Source organism: Clinocottus analis, unplaced genomic scaffold (assembly GCF_023055335.1).
Source record: "Clinocottus analis isolate CAN_PGR_092001 unplaced genomic scaffold, fCliAna1.0.p SCAF_10, whole genome shotgun sequence".
Lineage (NCBI taxonomy): Eukaryota > Metazoa > Chordata > Actinopteri > Perciformes > Cottidae > Clinocottus > Clinocottus analis.
In genome coordinates, this window is record NW_027175821.1 from 18,433,771 (window position 1) to 18,450,786 (window position 17,016).

The following is a 17,016-nucleotide window of genomic DNA, read 5'->3' on the forward strand; positions in this document are numbered from 1 at the left end:
CAGATTGGGCTGCTAAACACACACACACACACACACACACACATTAAGTCATACACAGACATGCAGACTCACAAACATGCACGTACATACAAAAGAGACTGAAACATACAGACACATAAAGACTGCGCTGTGCACACGTACAGACGGACAAACACACACATACAGACATATTAATGTTCACAAACACACACACTGCAAATGTGGTTAGGAAACACTGTAAGTAAATGATAGTGGTGCTTAATTAGATTCAACAGAGTAAGTGGATTTGCATGTTTTTTTTATTGTTTTATTTCAGACTGGGATGAAGTCAAAAACCTGTGATTACTGTCGGGTTCATATTTGATTCAGTTATATTAAAAACAAGCCATTTTGTTAGGAAGTTCTCTTTTTGTGTGAAGTTTATTTGTGTGTGTATGCGCTCATTCAGGGTGTATTTGATTCTGGACTGACAGGAAATTGACGTCCCTTGTGGGTTTGGGTGAAACTCGATGAGAGGAAGCGAGAGAGAGGCAGTTGAAATCTGCTACGGCTGCGTGTTTGTTTTTTATTGAATTCCATAATGGACTGCGTTTTTACTAAAACACACGCCAAAACAGCTCACTTCAAAGAACCTGAAACGCACACTTAAGTATGCACTCACACACACATAGACACACATAAACACATACAAACAAACATAGAGAAAGATACATTGATCAAAAGAGTAAAAATGCACAGAATGTATTAAATGCATAAACTTAAACACAGTGTTAATTAAGATAATATGCATTCATATATTTGTATATTTGTAAAAGTTAAAATCACACACAAACACATCTCAGCCTGATAATACACACACACACACACACACACACACACACACACACACACACACACACACACACACACTCACTCCCTGCAGGTCTGTCAACTCCTCAGTCATCTACTGCCACCCGGTGGACATTAAATGTCACAGCAGGTTCTCAGCTGTGTTTGTGTGTGTCTGTGTGTACATGTGTGTGCGTTTGTGTGTGTCCTCAGTGGCGTAAGCTTCTTTTTTTGATTGAACTTCCCAGACACTTGGATGCATTCAAAAAGGATGGAGTGCTTCTAGAGAGAAAGTGCAGGAGCCTTGGAGAAGTAAAGTGGGTGAAAAGCACTGCTGGAGGGAATTAAAGGAGGGAAGAGCACAGGAATAAAAAAGAGGAGAAGAGGTCATACCAGCATTAACCAGGGAGGAGAAAAAACAGATGAGGGAGGGGAAGTGTAGAAAGAAAGGAAAGAAAAGGAGGATAGGACATGTATGGAGAGAAAAGATAGAAGATAGGATAGAAAAAAGGGGAGTGAGATAGACGGCTAATCTTTCAGAGAGCAGACCATAATTCTGCCTGTTGGAGACCGTGATTAAATTACACGGCTCCTAATGGAAACCATGCATGTGTCTGTTGGGTCTGCAGGGAAGTAAGAGCTCTTGTTTTAGAAAGGAGATCGATGGCCAGAAGAACACGGGTCTTATTTTTATTGCATAAATGGTTGCAAAGAATTTCAGATTGGTGTTTTCTGTTCAGGAAGTAATCTTATTCTAAAGTGTATTAGTGTATTTGTACTACAAGGGAAACATGACTCGATGTAGGACAAACTACAAATGAAGGTAAATCAGTATTTCATAATAAAGTAAATCAGTAATTAATAACAATGATATGTAAACCCCTCTTACTGCTATACTGTGTGTGTGGAGCCTCGTAAGATGAAGGCTCCCACCAGTATATGTATGCACCGTTGATTATTTACAGATGGGAGGGTATTATTTTTCTGTACTTTCTTTTTTCATATTCAGTCCCCCTAATTGTTTTCTTTTCCAATCTGTCTTCTTCCTCTCCGTCCTTGTTTAAAGCTACTTCTTCACCATTCTACTCTGCCTCCATCTAATGTTACTGCATGTTACAACATCTCCCCGTGTTTCCTCTTGTTTTTGTCCGATCAGCATGTTCGGTGGGAGTCCCGCTGGCCCGCCTCCAGAGCTCACAACCCCCGCTCCATTGGCTGTTAATGTAACATCACTGTAATCTGAACGCTCTATAAACAGCCGTCAGTCGAAGCTCACTTGAGGCTCCTTAGCTTGTTAGCCCATGAATGGCTGCAGACAAAGAGATGTATTGTCTGGATGTTTAGCTGTGGGAGTCTGAAGCAGACCACCAACGGAAAGAGTGGCTTCACTTGTTCTTTTGTGTTTCTGTTTTTTTTTTTTTTTTAACGTCCTGCTGGTTTTCTCCGGGTTCAGGAGGAATAACTCGGGTGAACGGAGGCACAGTCAGCTCCGCCATGCAGCCCACCATCCACCTCTCTTCCCCTCAGTCTCTCTCTCTCCCTCTCGTGCCAAACCACTGTCTCTACAGCTGTCTGTCTCCCCTCCAGCGAACGCCACTTAGTGGGGAATCTTAGAGACACACATTCTCACAAACACACACACACACACACACACGGACACTTTTTTCCTCCCAGGGTCAGACATGGTGCGAAAGGTCATGATGAGGCTCCTCCTGTAGCGGAAAGGAAATGTTTCACCAAAAAATACCAGCGCTGTCGTCCGAGAGCGTCTTTCTGTGAACGCGAAGGTTTTAAGTGGTGGAGTCTGGCTGGAGAGTCGTGTACGTTTAGTCTCACCTCCTGGCTGCAGGCCATTTGAATACGACGGATCCATTCTGACCCCGATGTTAACTGACCATGGCCCAGATGGAGAGCGCTGCAACGAGGATGCATTCAGTCTGTTGTACGTCTGAGGATATCAATTCAACATACACTTCCCTCGTTCTTTTTTTCATTCGGATCGGTCGATTTGCAAACACAACAAAACAAAGAAAAGAAATGTTTGACTTGAACATGTTTGGAGTCTGTTTTGTGTCTGGCGTTCCCAGTTTGCTGCATGGTGTTTTTTCCTCCCTAATTCTCCTGTCTGGTGTAGAACTAACCATAATTTATCATAATAGGAACCATATTGAAAATCCCTCCTTCCTTTTTTTCTCCTGTGTGTGTGTGTGTGTGTGTGTGTGTCTGTGTGTTACAGCGTTGAGACTGTGAACGACGGGCTCTTCCACGCGGTGGAGCTGTTGATCCAGAACCGTTCACTGAGCCTGGTGGTGGATAACGGGGCCCCCAAGAGCCTGGGCAAGCTGGCCCGCCAGCCCTCCGTCGACCACAACACCCAACTTTACATCGGAGGTACGACGACCATTGACACACATTCAAGGCCACGTGTTCTGAGCAGACAGATGTTTCTTTTACCCCGCCCTTTCCTGCTTTTGTTGTGGTCTCGGTCACATGTTGGCCTGCATGGGGACATACAAATACAGCCACAACATGCAAATACCACACACATACTGAGTCCCAGCAAGGGATGTGGTGAAGACAAGGAGAACAGTTTCTGTTCCACTTTTCCCAGAAAAAAAGGGCAGGACACGCCCCCTAAGAATCGTCTTTCTTTTTTCTCAAGTCCCACAAATAAATATAATGTGGCTTTGCAACAGAAGAAGCTATAACGCCATATTCTTGCTCGAAAATTGTATTTTACTGGAATAATCCTATAAAGAATGAAATCAGATGAGTGAAGTGTGTGTTTTTTTCTCTGTTTCTCTTATTTTCTTCCACATGTTTTATCACTTTTCTCTTTCTTTTACATTTGAAATGTTCTATAACTTCCCGCCTCGCTCTCTTCTACTTCCCAGGAGTACCATCTCAGGTGGTGGCCTCAGGTCTACGACCCGGCCCTGAACGTTCCCCTCAGGCTTTTAACGGATGCATCCACAATGTCCGAATCAACGGGGAGCTTCAAGACCTGAGTTACAGAGCCGCCGGAGGAGCGCGGCTGCAAGGGGTCGAGGGCAAGGTAACTATACGTGGGGAGGATCTGAGCCCGGCTTCAAATGAGCTGTGCATTCATATTGCACCTCTATTGGTGCTCCTTTAAAATCACACCCTCAACTGTACGCATTGAGGTTAGGCTGCGCAAGAGAAAGCAGACATGCCTCCGAACAAAAGTGATGATGCAAATTGTGATGACAGTAATGCTACGTGTTCAAAACAAGGACGACGTGTTCATCATATCAGCGACAAACAGTAGAAAACATGACTGTCACGCTAAAGATCTTCAGGGCAGATTTCATGCAGCATCTCGTCTCTTCGCAGCGAAAGGCCCCTTCACTCAGCTTCCCCTCGACGGTGTTTTCTCCCTTTCTGTCCCCAGGCCGAGGGCATTCTCGCGGGCTGTCATTCCTGCAGTGTGTGTGCTCAGGGCGCCTGCAGGGAGGGCGGGGAGACGGGGGTGACGTGCGATTGTCCTCCGGGTCGCGGCGGGGCCCTGTGCGACCAGACGACGGCGGCGAGCGCCTGTCAGGACAGCCGGTAAGCCCAGACGGGGCGGCGACACCGCAAAAACCGAGACGCTTCATGACACCTGAGCCCGACAGAGCCCAACCTCCTCGAACCGGTCTGCCTTCTTTCTTTCCTCTCGCTCCAGATGCGTCCACGGCCTGTGTGTGCCGAAGGGGCAGTCCTACAGTTGCCAGTGCGGCGAGGGCTACCAGGGTCAGTACTGCGATCGGCGGCAGGAGCCTCCGGCCTGCAGGGGGCAGCGCTGCGGCCACGGGGAATGCCGCGTGTCCGAGGGAGGAGAGCCCGTCTGCCACTGTCAGCCGGGGTACGCCGGGCCAACCTGTGACACAGGTAAAAAGGGAAACATGAGAGAAGATGATGTGGGATGATGCCTCAAATATACATATATATATATATATATATATATATATATATATATATATATATATATATATATATATATATATATATATATATATATGTATATATTATTAGCCTTTATTTAAGCAGGTTGGTCCCGTTGAGATACAATGAGCTCTTTTCCAAGGGAAGCCTGGCCAAGACAGCAGCATAGAAAAGTTTCAACAGTCACAAGACACACAGAACTCACATAACAGGTAAAATACATTAAAAGATGAGGCAACACGACTAAAACTCCAGATTCACACCAAAACAAGAACAAGTGCGGTGTGAAGCCGCTCCAATTCCTCTCACACGAGTCTTCGGCGCTCCACATTTGAAAAGCAGCCGGTGCCTCAAAACCCTCATCGTTTTCCACGAACTTTTCCTTTTCGTGCCAGCACGCGGGCTGTAACGTGTGCGTCTCGTGTGCTCTCTCCGTTGATGCCCAGAGCTCACATGTCAGGGAGAGATGGTGAGGGAGCTGCTGAAGCGCCACCACCCGATGACAACGTGCACCTCCACCAGCAAGATTCCCCGCATGGATTGTCCCCGATCCTGCCAGGCAGCGGCGCCCCAGGGTGTCTGCTGCGGCGTCACCAAGAGCAGAAGGAGGAAGGCGCTCTTCCGCTGCACCGACGGCACCTCGTACTCCGAGGAGATGGAAAGTGCGCTGGAGTGCGGCTGCTCCAAGTGCCCGTTGTAACAGCACCGCCCGTCAGCTCGTTACGCAACACCCACCGCTGCCATTTTGTGAAATCCACACGTCTACGAGGCTGTCGCTCTGAGATGATCTCCACGTTGATGAGCACCATCGTTATGTGATTATTATTTTTGGGGTTGTTTTTTTTTCTACACATTCAGTTTGACCGCTGCCAATTTGCCGCCGAGAGAAACCACAAACGGGGGAAACAGAAATGGGACATGTGTGCGTGTTTTTTTTGACAGAGAGAAAATATATTGTAAGATATAAGTGAGAAAAAACATAGAACTTATTTTTATTATGGATTTTTTTTTCTAAAAGAGGATAAAAGGACTGATAAGTTGTGTTTTTTTTTTGTATGTGTTGATTATATAATGTGTTACATAGTATGGAAAGTTATTTTGTACCTTGTAAGGAGGAAAAATACACAGCAAAATAGATTAACATTCCTTAAAAGTATATGAATTTATATGTTTGTATAAATCTATATAAATATATACCCTAACCCAACGAATTCTATATTTTCAAAGTGTATTTGCATGATAATGTGAGTGCTGATGGGTGGGAGGCTTTGGACACTGAGAGGAGGAGAGAGAAGAGCTCCCTCCATCCCACGACAAGGGAAAGGCGGCGGTCTCTTGACGGCCGGCCTCCCGGAGAGGAAGAGGGACCTGTTTGTGCCTCGCTAACCTGCTTCACTATATAATGGACATCATCCTCACATTTCTTTGAGAAACCATGAAGACTCTTTTTCACAGAGATGTATAACACGTTGTTCCATGCTGTGTTATTCTTTAGTTTGCTGTTGCACACCAGACTTGGAGCCACTTGAGGTTTGACATGAAGACATTTTCTATTCATTAAGAATTTAACATTGAACCTGAGGAGTTCCCATTCAAATCAACAAGTGAAACCATTACTGTAAAATGAGCATGACGCCTTCGAGCTGCTGATATTTGAAATCAGTTTTCATCCTCGGCAAACGAGGAAGCCATTTTGAATCAAACCGCCCCATTTTCAACACGAGCAGCTTGAACGTGTCCGCTGTGCATCTCTGCTGGTGGTAGCTGTTAGTGGGGAGACGTGTGCTGCGTTGCACTCTGTTACCACCTCCACATGTGATGTCACGGTGCACCCTGGGGTGCAGGGAGGCCAGATGCTAAACCACTGGAGGAAAAACAGCAAACTAATTGCTCAGCTCGTTTCAGTTGCTCTTTAAATGTCTCGTCAGCATCTGATGACTTTCTGACCGTGACAGTTAGGAAGACCCTCCAGAGTAAAGCCTTCATGCCAAAGTCAAGTATGTTTGCCTTAACAGATGAGAATGTGCAAAATGATTGACGGGAATTGTTGATTTACACAACTTTAAGTGCCTCGTGTACTTTTTTTTTAAATCCAAAAATGTTGCCGCGATATTGTAAACCACTGCTACTGAATGTTGAACGCCTCAATGACAACACAATCAAAATGAAATGATGGCCTTTCTTAGTTCCCAAAGAAAATGATGCTGGCGGTGAATAAATACTCGTGATCAGGTTGCGTGTGTCGGCCCCATGAAGCGTGTCGACACTGAAACCGTTCAATTGGGTCCACAAGAGGAGTCGCGAATGTGTCGCAGTGCGTTTGGTGTGAATCACTTGATGTTCCTCGTGTTTAATGTGACATTGCAGCATCAACAAGATCCCATCTTTTGTATCTTTCCTCTCGCAGCGTTACGGTGATGCATTCAGTGTGTTATATGATGATGTTGTAAAATGCAGGTCTGATTGTTTGGTGCAGACAGACACACACACATCCACAGAGCACGTGCTTCACAAACAACTTCTGGTTAACGTGTTCATGTCTAAATTTCCACGTTGACAGTGTCGGAGGGAGGTTTAAAGAGAGTGGCGTGCCGTTGTTGACCGAAAGACAGAGTGCTCCAGTCTGATCACAGCAAACCTCCAGAGTAGCAGCTCAGTGGCCTCTGAGGCCCAGAACCACAACAGCGCTGCAAAAGCATTAGTACCGTTTGTAACTGCCTAGAGACGACTAACATGACTAAAAGCATAGCAAAAGACTTTAATGTAACTACTACTGTATTGTTTACTTCATACATTGTTGCTTTGTTGACAACAGGTGCAAAGTATTGTCACACTTTTACAGTTAATTCACAGCTAAACAGAAACCTGTGTTTGAGACGTATCAGTATTATCTTTGTCAACGTCACAGTTTCCCTCATCTTCTCTTCCTTCTACCTGATGCTCCTCCTCCTCACTTCTTTTCTTCATCCCTCCCTGCTTTGCTCTGTCCAAGATGTGTCCTCGGTTTTCATCCATTGTCACCAACTCTTCTCCTCCTTTGCTCCCGTTATGTGTTCAGCTTCTTTCTTCTGCCCACTTCTCTTCACTGTATTCAGCCTCTCTCTTCCTGCTCCTAAAGGTTTGTGAAGGAAAACAAATACCTGAGTTATTTGTTTTTGACAATAGAAAGAAACTTTTTTTTTTCCATTTTCCAGGTCTTAGGTTGAAAAAAACATGAATATGTGAGTGATGATAATTGATACTTATGTTGAATGTTCAAATTAAACTACAATTGAAACTATACATCTTCCATGTCTGTCTGAAATGTTTTATTCATACAACATCACGTCCAACATTTAATCAATATTGATGTGTGTGTGTGTGTGTGTGTGTGTGTGTGTGTGTGTGTGTGTGTGTGTGTATATATATATATATATATATATATATATATATATATATATATATATATATATATATATATATATATCACGTAGCGATCCATTAACACACACAATGATTTTAAAATGCGTTAAGCATGTTTTTTTTAAACATAATTCATCGTTAGCTAACATTCAGACACTGAGGCATCGCTACAGGAGCCATTAGGGTTGCAGCGTCTTGCTCAACGACACATCGACACAGACGAGCGGGAATCAAACTGCCGTCAGATGTGCGGGTTTGACCGACGTTGTTTCCCTCCTGAGGATGTGTTGATGCTTATTGCGCAATGTTTCCTCTTTGGTCTATTTACCAACAAGGGCCTAGGTTTGCATGGGGTCCATAGGGACGAGTCACAACCAAAGTTTGGAAAAGACACAATTGTCCTCACTAATACGGAAAAATCATTTTGCACAATGTATTTCAAAACGTATTCATATTATTATATATATATATATATATATATATATATATATATATATACATATACATATACATATATATATATATATATATATATATATATATATATATATATATATATGTATATATATATATATTATATGGACGCCCATTCCCGCCACAAATAAAAAATTAGGACCAAAAAAAAAATTTTTTTTCTGGTCCTAATTTTTTTTTTTTTTTTGGTCCTAATTTTTTTTTTTCTGGTCCTAATTTTTTTTCTTTTTGTGGCGGGAATGGGCTTCTATACATTTCTCTCCTGGAATGAAACTTTTTTTTTGTTGCCTTTTTTTTTAGTCAAACGAAAAAAACTTTTTTTTTTTTTTTGGTCCTAATTTTTTTTTTTTTTTAGTCTTAATTTTTTTAATTTTTTTTGGTCCGAATTTTTTTTTTTTTTTTTTTGGTCCTAATTTTTTTTTTTTTTGGCCTATTTTTTTTTTTTTTTTTGCGTGGAGGGAATGGGCTTTCATAATATTATGCTCGTTGCCCAGAAAAGAGGAAGGAAAAAAAACACATTTCCACGTTTTCCAATGCGACTTCGAGCCTCCGAGACAAGATGCAGTCATTTGATTGGCTGAAGTCAGAAACGTGAGTCTTGACTTGCAGGAGGAGATGTGGTGCAGGTTGTAAAGCTGCGGCTCCGACTTCACGCTTTGCCGAGTGGGAAATGTCTTCACGGGAACTGTTTATTTTGTTTTATTTGTTTTACTAAAATGTGCGTCACATTCTATTATGTCAATGTCAAGCACCTTTCCTTGGAGCTGGCTACTCGTGATTCACACCCATCCTCCACCCTCAGTAAACTATCAACGGGAAATAATCATTCCTGTTCCAGCGCCACGTGACCCTAATGAGGATAAGCGGTTTGGATGATGGATGGAATCATTTTTTTAAAAAAGTTACGGAGAAAAGTCGAGTTACATTCTGTGTGGACATATTAATTAACTTTCCCTGCCAACGTAGCTGCTGACGTGTGTGCTTGATAAATTAGCAAACAAAACATTTAATGTTAATAGACTCTTCCAGAACAATCACACAGCATCTGCTGAAAGGTATGAAGCTGCAGATGTATGAAGTATGAAGCTGCAGATGCATAAAGCATTAAGCTGCAGATGTATGAAGTATGAAGCTGCAGATGAAAAGTATGAAGCTGCAGATGCATGAAGTATGAAGCTGCAGATGCATGAAGTATGAAGCTGCAGATGCATGAAGTATGACGCTGCAGATGTATGAAGTATGACGCTGCAGATGTATGAAGTATGACGCTGCAGATGTATGAAGTATGAAGCTGCAGATGTATGAAGTATGAAGCTGCAGATGTATGAAGTATGAAGCTGCAGATGAAAAGTATGAAGCTGCAGATGTATGAAGTATGAAGCTGCAGATAAAAAAGTATGAAGCTGCAGATGTATGAAGTATGAAGCTGCAGATGAAAAGTATGAAGCTGCAGATGTATGAAGTATGAAGCTGCAGATAAAAAAGTATGAAGCTGCAGATAAAAAGTATGAAGCTGCAGCAAACTGAGTAAAGTAGATATACTTTCAGGAAGTAGATGAAGTCCAAACTCAACTACTGCTGCTAGTTCTGTGGCAGCTCATGACACCGTGAAGCGTCCGCTCGTAAAAACAGATCCATCCTCCGTTTGCGGTGATCTAAAAGTCCAGCGTAGTGACGCTCACTGTAAACGGAGCAAAACATATGAGTTTTAAATTGGAAACCTCACCCTGCAGTATTAAATCTTGATAGGACTTTAGGCGCTGTCATAATTGACACGTGACTGTATTTGTTTTCTCCTCTTTGAAAGAGTTTGATAGTTATAACAAGTGAAGAGAAATAAGAGTTTTAATCATGTTCCATTACAGGGTTAAAAGTACACAAGAACAGAGGAGAAAAGTTCATCATGCTCTTAAAAGTTCATCATGATTCTGCAAGTTTATACTTCTGCAAAGTTTATATGTTTTATAAGTTTATACGCCTGCAAAGCTTATACTTCTGCAATTTGCTAAGCGCAGCACTTGTGTGCTACACACTGTTACTTAAAGGTAGACACATTTCAGGAACTTGAGATGTACAATGAGTCTTTCACACCAACATGTAATGAAGGATGAGTTCCTGTTTCTGCGATCATATGCTTAGAGAAACCCAGCAGGTAGAGGGGCCTCACACAGGCCGGAGATACCACCTTTGCTCTTCAGACACACATATTACCTTGATATGAAACACGCCAAGAGAAGGAGTGAGGCTCTCACGAGCCAAATACATGTTTCCTTCTATTCACAGGCACACTTATTGTCTTGTCGTGACACATTCTCACAAACAGAAGGTAGGATTTCACGAAGTCTGCATTACCATTTTAGGATATACTCATTTATGTAAATGATTGGCACGCGTTGCTATTTTAGAACATACCCACTTATGTAAATGCTTATGTACTCTTCACCCAATAATATGTATTAGAAAAGACAAGTATGCACAAAGATGGAAGAAGGAAGGGTCATTGGAGTCAGATAAATACGCCCTGCTCTCAACGATCTCTCTTCCTGAGGGGGGGTGACTGTGAGGTGACAGACAGACAGACAGACAGACAGACAGACAGACAGACAGACAGACAGACAGACAGACAGGGGAGCTGAGTCCAAGGCCTTGTAGGTATGAATTTCATGTATGCTTTTGCTTCATAAACAATTATTGACTGTACTATAACCTGTTCTGTCAATTCTGTCCTGTCAAGGTCAATTTCTCTTCACAGGTAAAATAGCAATACAATGTCAATAATGATCTTTATTCTTGTTCTATAATCTGTCCCTACCAATGCTGAGACCAAAGCTACGCCCTTGTTTACCCAGCTTGCCATGTGATACGTCTATAAATGACTCTGCAGTTTGCACAGGTTTCACAGTCTCTGCTCACTGTGATACGCGTCCATATAGTTTGATATTACAATATTTGCTAGACAAACTTGTTGTTTTTTTTTGTAAAAAGAAATATTATTTTTTTGTTGTTGTTGCTGCAAAGTAAATCTCCTGAAGTGAGGAAGAGCAAAGACCTTTCAAACGCTTCACCCAGCTTCACAGGTTTGTTTCTGGTCTTGCTTTATTATCCAGCTGACAATAGTTCACGATGGCTTATTCATACTAGTATGTCAGCATTTTTCAACATTTCTATGGATTCATACAGAGCTTGTGAAATACAATGAAGACTTTTTTCAAATGTTCTATTTGTTTAATTTACACAATATTTGAAAATAACACATTATGGGACTGAGGAGTTCACTAGCTTCCATTGTTTTCAGCTCTTGATATAATTTCATAACAGTGGTGCTGCTGCTTCACCAATTGCCTCGTGAAAGCATATCTGCATATGAAACATATATATTATAATGGTAGCTTTGATATTGCACTATACTCATATGCTGCTGTATCATAACAGGACATTTCTCCCCATATTTTCTACACCAGGGAATCATGAGGATCCAATTTGCTTGTCTGCTGCTGCTTTCTGGGACTGTAGTCGTTTGCCAGATAAACTACCGCTACAGAAACTTTATAAACCAGCATGTCATCGGGCAGATGAGCGCGGGCAGATGTGACCAGGTGATACAAAGCAGAGGTATCACCAAACCCGACGGTAACGAGTGTAAGGAGACCAACAGCTTCATCATCGCCGGCACAAACCTCGTCAGAGCCATCTGCCAGGACGCAGGATCGCCATATGCTGGCGGCATGACCAAAAGCAACCAACCCTTCCCCATCATCGTCTGCAGCCTGAGGAACCAGGGGGGCCGGCGTCCACACTGTCAGTACCGCGGTCAAGCCCGCACCAGATACGTCGTGATCCAGTGTGAGAACACCTTCCCTGTGCACCTGCAGGGAGACATCATGAGCCTCGAAAACTGACTCCAGCTTTGTACTTCAGTCTCTCGTTCAATAAAATACATTTGACCGCTTACTGTCTGTTTTTTATGTCAAATAATTGTCAATGTTGGTGTGAATAAGATTTCACCATTTGACCCTTTTAAAATAGTAAAGGTTTGTGAAAAATAATGTGCCCTTTACTCTAATGTTCCATTATAAATAATAGATATACACTGTTTAGCATTAGTAAAGCATGAATACATCATCATTTATAAAGCATTGTTCCAACATTTTGTTCTTGATTAATAAGCTTCACTATTATGCGTTCCATGTTTAGGTTCATACTTTGTAAATGATGGATTCTCCATTTGTAAATTAAGTAATATATGTATCACAAACCTATTATTGAGGACTTATAGATGATGCACTAATGGTTAACCTGATTTATAAACGTGTTTTAATACGGCAATTCATTAATTCAAGTTACTAGTCGTTAGTATTAGTTAAACATTTTGTGGGACACTTTCAAAGTGATGACTATATGCTCTAGAAACCATTTATAAATGACTTATGCTAAATAGTGTGTAGTCATTATAAAGTGCTACTGGATATACACGTGCATTGTGATTTTCATATTAGTCCCTGATTGTGATGATAAAACATAGTCCTGATGGATCGGTCCTCTGCAGATAAAACACACCTTTGTGAGACATTTAGCGCATGAAAGACTGGATCTTTGTTTTATACTATGATGACTTCTCTAAGGGAAGACTAAACTATAACAGACTTGGGGAGAACAAGACAAAAAAACACAAAGGACTGTCCGTCGCTAATTAAAAACCTTTTCATTGTCCCTGCTCTGCCAGTGCTGCACTGACTGTGGCCCCTCTGCACAGACCCTGAACTGTTACACATGCTCAAGCTGGATTATTTGTTTCCACTGGGTTCAAGGTTTGCCCACAACTGAAACTGAACCACGACCACAAAACATGTTGATCTTGGCAGCAATTTAAAGTAATGAAATATATCAAAGTCCAGAAAGCAACTGCCAGAGTCAACATGGGGGAGAGAGTCGTGTTCATCCAAACTATTACTAAACATTGTTGTTGAGGCTTACATAAGTCTGAATGTGTCCGCCTGCACAGAGAAACTGAAGGCATCTTCCTGAAACTGAAGGAAATCTGAATCTTCTCAACACAAACTGTTGTCAATCAAACGATGTCATCCTCTCAGGTAGGCACTGCTGTGAACATGACGTGCTAAATACACTTACTGATTTAAAAAATGGACTCAGATTCCCTGGATCCTCCATTAAACCTACATTCAGACATGAACGTTTGCGGTTCACAAAATCAATTCAATTCAGTTTATTTTGTGTAGCCCAAAATCACAAATTACAAAAATACCCTGTAGGGCTTTACAATCTGTACACATACAACATCCCTGTCCCAGGACCTCACATCGGGTCAGGAAATAAAAACAAAAAAGGAAAGAAACTTCCCGGAGAGCAACAGAGGAGGATCCCTCTGCCTGGATGGACAAAGGCAACACATGTCATGTGACCAGAACGAGCAACGTAACAGAGTAACAGCACATCACATGAATATGACAGATTATTATTCATATAATGAGATTAAGCCATGGACCACGATCCAGATAACCACGATCCATGTCAGCAGAAGGAGAAAAATAGCAAATTGAACAATTCAACAAACACTGTGATGAGTTTGAATGACTCTGACCAGAAGATGGCAGCAGAGTGAAGAGAGAGAGGGACTGTTTGTGTTTATAACAGTGTGTTAACGTCACGGACTCACACACTGCAAGGCCAGAAAGTACCAATGTCAACATGTGAGATATACTTATCACATATATTCAATGCTACATGTACAACTGTAGAGAAACAAAAATACTACATAAACACAGAAAGCTGCTTATCTCAAACGTAAGTACATAAGTAACATAAGTAACATGCACTTTTCCTATTTTATCACAACCGTTCTTGTGGAAATGAAACTGCACACCTTGTGGTTTCACTTGTTAACCTGCAGTCCAAACTAAAGGGAATAATTCAGTGTTTGACACATGAAACCTGTTTTGGTTTGTAAGGATCCTCTTTGCTTTGGACAGCTGTCACTGCTACACTCACCACAAACGCCAAACCACAACATTTTAAATAGACAAAGTTTCGATCCCAGTTAGACTCTGTCTGCACATTGTTTCATCTTTTCACCCTGTCACTGCGCTCTCAAGTCGCTACTTTGACCTTCAGCACGCAACTAGGAAGATGACAAGTAAAAGTGTCTTGTGTCGTTTTCTTTGGTGTGAAACTGACTATTATTGTGTAAAAGGCCTTCGGCGGGTAAAAGGTGTAAAATCTATTTAAACTGTGACAATGATGAGATGGCACCACACTGGGAAATATTGAATTGAATCAAAATATCTTTTCATGTGGTCATATTCGTCTGCCTCTTCAAAGGTTTGGATAACGTTTTCATGACATTACAGATGTTTACAGATAACTCGTGGGTGTGACGTGCGATGTCAAAACCAAACGGCTGGAGCATTTGGTTGTGAACATTTCCAGAACTACAAACCTACGAGACGACGGACCAATCGGATTGATCTGAGCTCGTTCCCTCCCATTCGATAGTCACATCAAGACTAATCATCCTGCAGTGGGATCAAAATCATGCGCTGGTTCAAGTGGATTAACCAGAAAATGATGATCATATTTTGTGTAGTGTTCGTGTTCTCAAGTGGGCGTAAGTACACAAACAAAATACAGTTTCACTTCTGTTATGTTTCAACTAATGTCACCTTCTTATGGGGACTTTGGTGTAATTGTATCACATGCTATTTGTTTTTTTTCAGGATGCACAAACCAGCAAAGCTTTGTGACAAAGACCGTTTGTGTTGGCGAGGATGTGACTCTGACGTGTAGCCGCCAGTCTTCATTCGCAGGATTCTTGTATTGGATCAGACTTGTTGCTGGAAACTTCCCAGAAATCTTAGCATCCACCTATACTTTTGATAATGCCAGTGTTTCTCACACTCACCGTCGCATTAAAGCAACACAAGGGCCTGGAACATTTGTTCTCCGTATTACCAAAGCAGAGCTGAGTGACGCTGCATTTTACTGCTGTCAACAAGCGGTTGAACTCCAGATGTTGTTTCTGAATCAAACCTTCCTGAGAGTCAAAGGTAAATTAATCAACATCAACATTCAAGTTCCCACTGCAGCCTCGAACTTTGTGCTGTCTCTTACATGCAGTACTAGAAAATGTTGTGTTCATTAAATGCATAAAAGTGATTCAGAACATGCGTGTGTCTTTTGCAAACAAAAATATAGAAGTGTGTGTCTTTATTTGGGCTGATTTAAAACATTTTATACTAGAACGTTAGTGCGGGTCTTTGGCTTCCTGTGTGTCCTTCCTGTTCATACTGATTGCTCTTTAGGGTTTATTGTGTCATCATACATTTAGGGAAAGTTTGTGGTATCATTTAGTTTCATTCATATCTTTTATTAACTACCGGAGTACTTGAGGAACACACAGAAATATAGTTTAATATAGTTATCATCATTTCCCAGGACCAGAACCTGATATCACTGCTGTCCTCCAGGACCGTACGTCTGAGCCGGTCCGTCCAGGAGACTCGGTGACTCTGCAGTGTTCAGTCCTCTCAGACTCTGAGAAGAAAGCGTGTCCAGGAGAACAGAGGGTGTTCTGGTTCAGAGCCGGATCAGATGACTCTCCTCCCAGTTTAATGTATGTTCATGGAAACAGAGCTGCATGTGAGAAACGTCCTGAGGATAACTCGACACAGAGATGTGTGTACAGCTTCTCTCAGGACGTCAGCTCCTCTGATGCCGGGACTCTTCACTGCGCTGTGGTCACATGTGGAGAGATCTTATTTGGAAAAGGAACAAAACTGGACATTGAAGGTAATCACCATCAAAACTGTCATAGGTTGAGTTTTGGTTCCTGTTTTATTTTGTAGTCTTGTGTCACCGGCGTCTCTGCACTTCCTGGTCTGGTGATTGTCTGGCATTGTCTGCCTGGTTCCTGGTTGTGGATTCCTGCACCTGTGCTGCCCTCGTTGTGTCCACTTGTTGCTCGTTACCTCCCGCTTGGATTTAAACTCATGTGTCTCTTGTCTCCTTGTGGGTTCGTGCTGTTTCTCCGTGGTGTGTCATCGGCCTGTTTGTTCAGTTTCCCATTCAACTTCCACTTGATTCTGTTTTAGTGCCTTTTGCTTTTTGGACCCGTTTTTCCGTTATTAAAGATTCCTGGAACGGTTTATCGGCGTTCGGGTCATTTTTTCAACCCCTCACCTGACAAAATCAGCTTCAATTGACTATTCATAATCTTACCAAGAGGCAAAATGAGAGATTACTGATGTACTTTTACACCTTGTGAATGTATATTGTTTGTTCTTAATATTTCAGCCTCCGATAAGCCGTTTGTGGACTGTCAGAGGGACAATACGACTCTGTGTCTGTCTTGTGCTGCGTTGGCTATAAGTTTGA

At 42.1% G+C, this 17,016-nt stretch overlaps 2 protein-coding genes across 2 annotated transcripts in view; both read left to right on the forward strand.

Moving 5' to 3' along the window:
* slit3 (slit homolog 3 (Drosophila)) overlaps positions 1-7,981 on the forward strand; it is a 232,179-nt gene extending 224,198 nt beyond the window's left edge. The window contains exons 34-38 of the mRNA XM_068594006.1: positions 3,044-3,198; positions 3,702-3,862; positions 4,220-4,377; positions 4,493-4,698; positions 5,199-7,981. Coding sequence (XP_068450107.1) covers positions 3,044-3,198; positions 3,702-3,862; positions 4,220-4,377; positions 4,493-4,698; positions 5,199-5,452 — 934 coding nt within the window. The 3' untranslated portion in view covers positions 5,453-7,981. The remainder of the gene's footprint in view (positions 1-3,043; positions 3,199-3,701; positions 3,863-4,219; positions 4,378-4,492; positions 4,699-5,198) is intronic.
* Positions 7,982-11,208: 3,227 nt separating this feature from the next.
* LOC137797404 (ribonuclease-like 3) lies at positions 11,209-12,565 on the forward strand. Its single transcript, XM_068595361.1, has 3 exons — positions 11,209-11,280; positions 11,647-11,705; positions 12,090-12,565. The coding sequence occupies exon 3, from the start codon at positions 12,096-12,098 to the stop codon at positions 12,525-12,527; it is 432 nt and encodes a 143-aa protein (XP_068451462.1). The 5' UTR covers positions 11,209-11,280; positions 11,647-11,705; positions 12,090-12,095; the 3' UTR covers positions 12,528-12,565.
* The last annotated feature ends 4,451 nt before the right edge of the window (positions 12,566-17,016 follow it).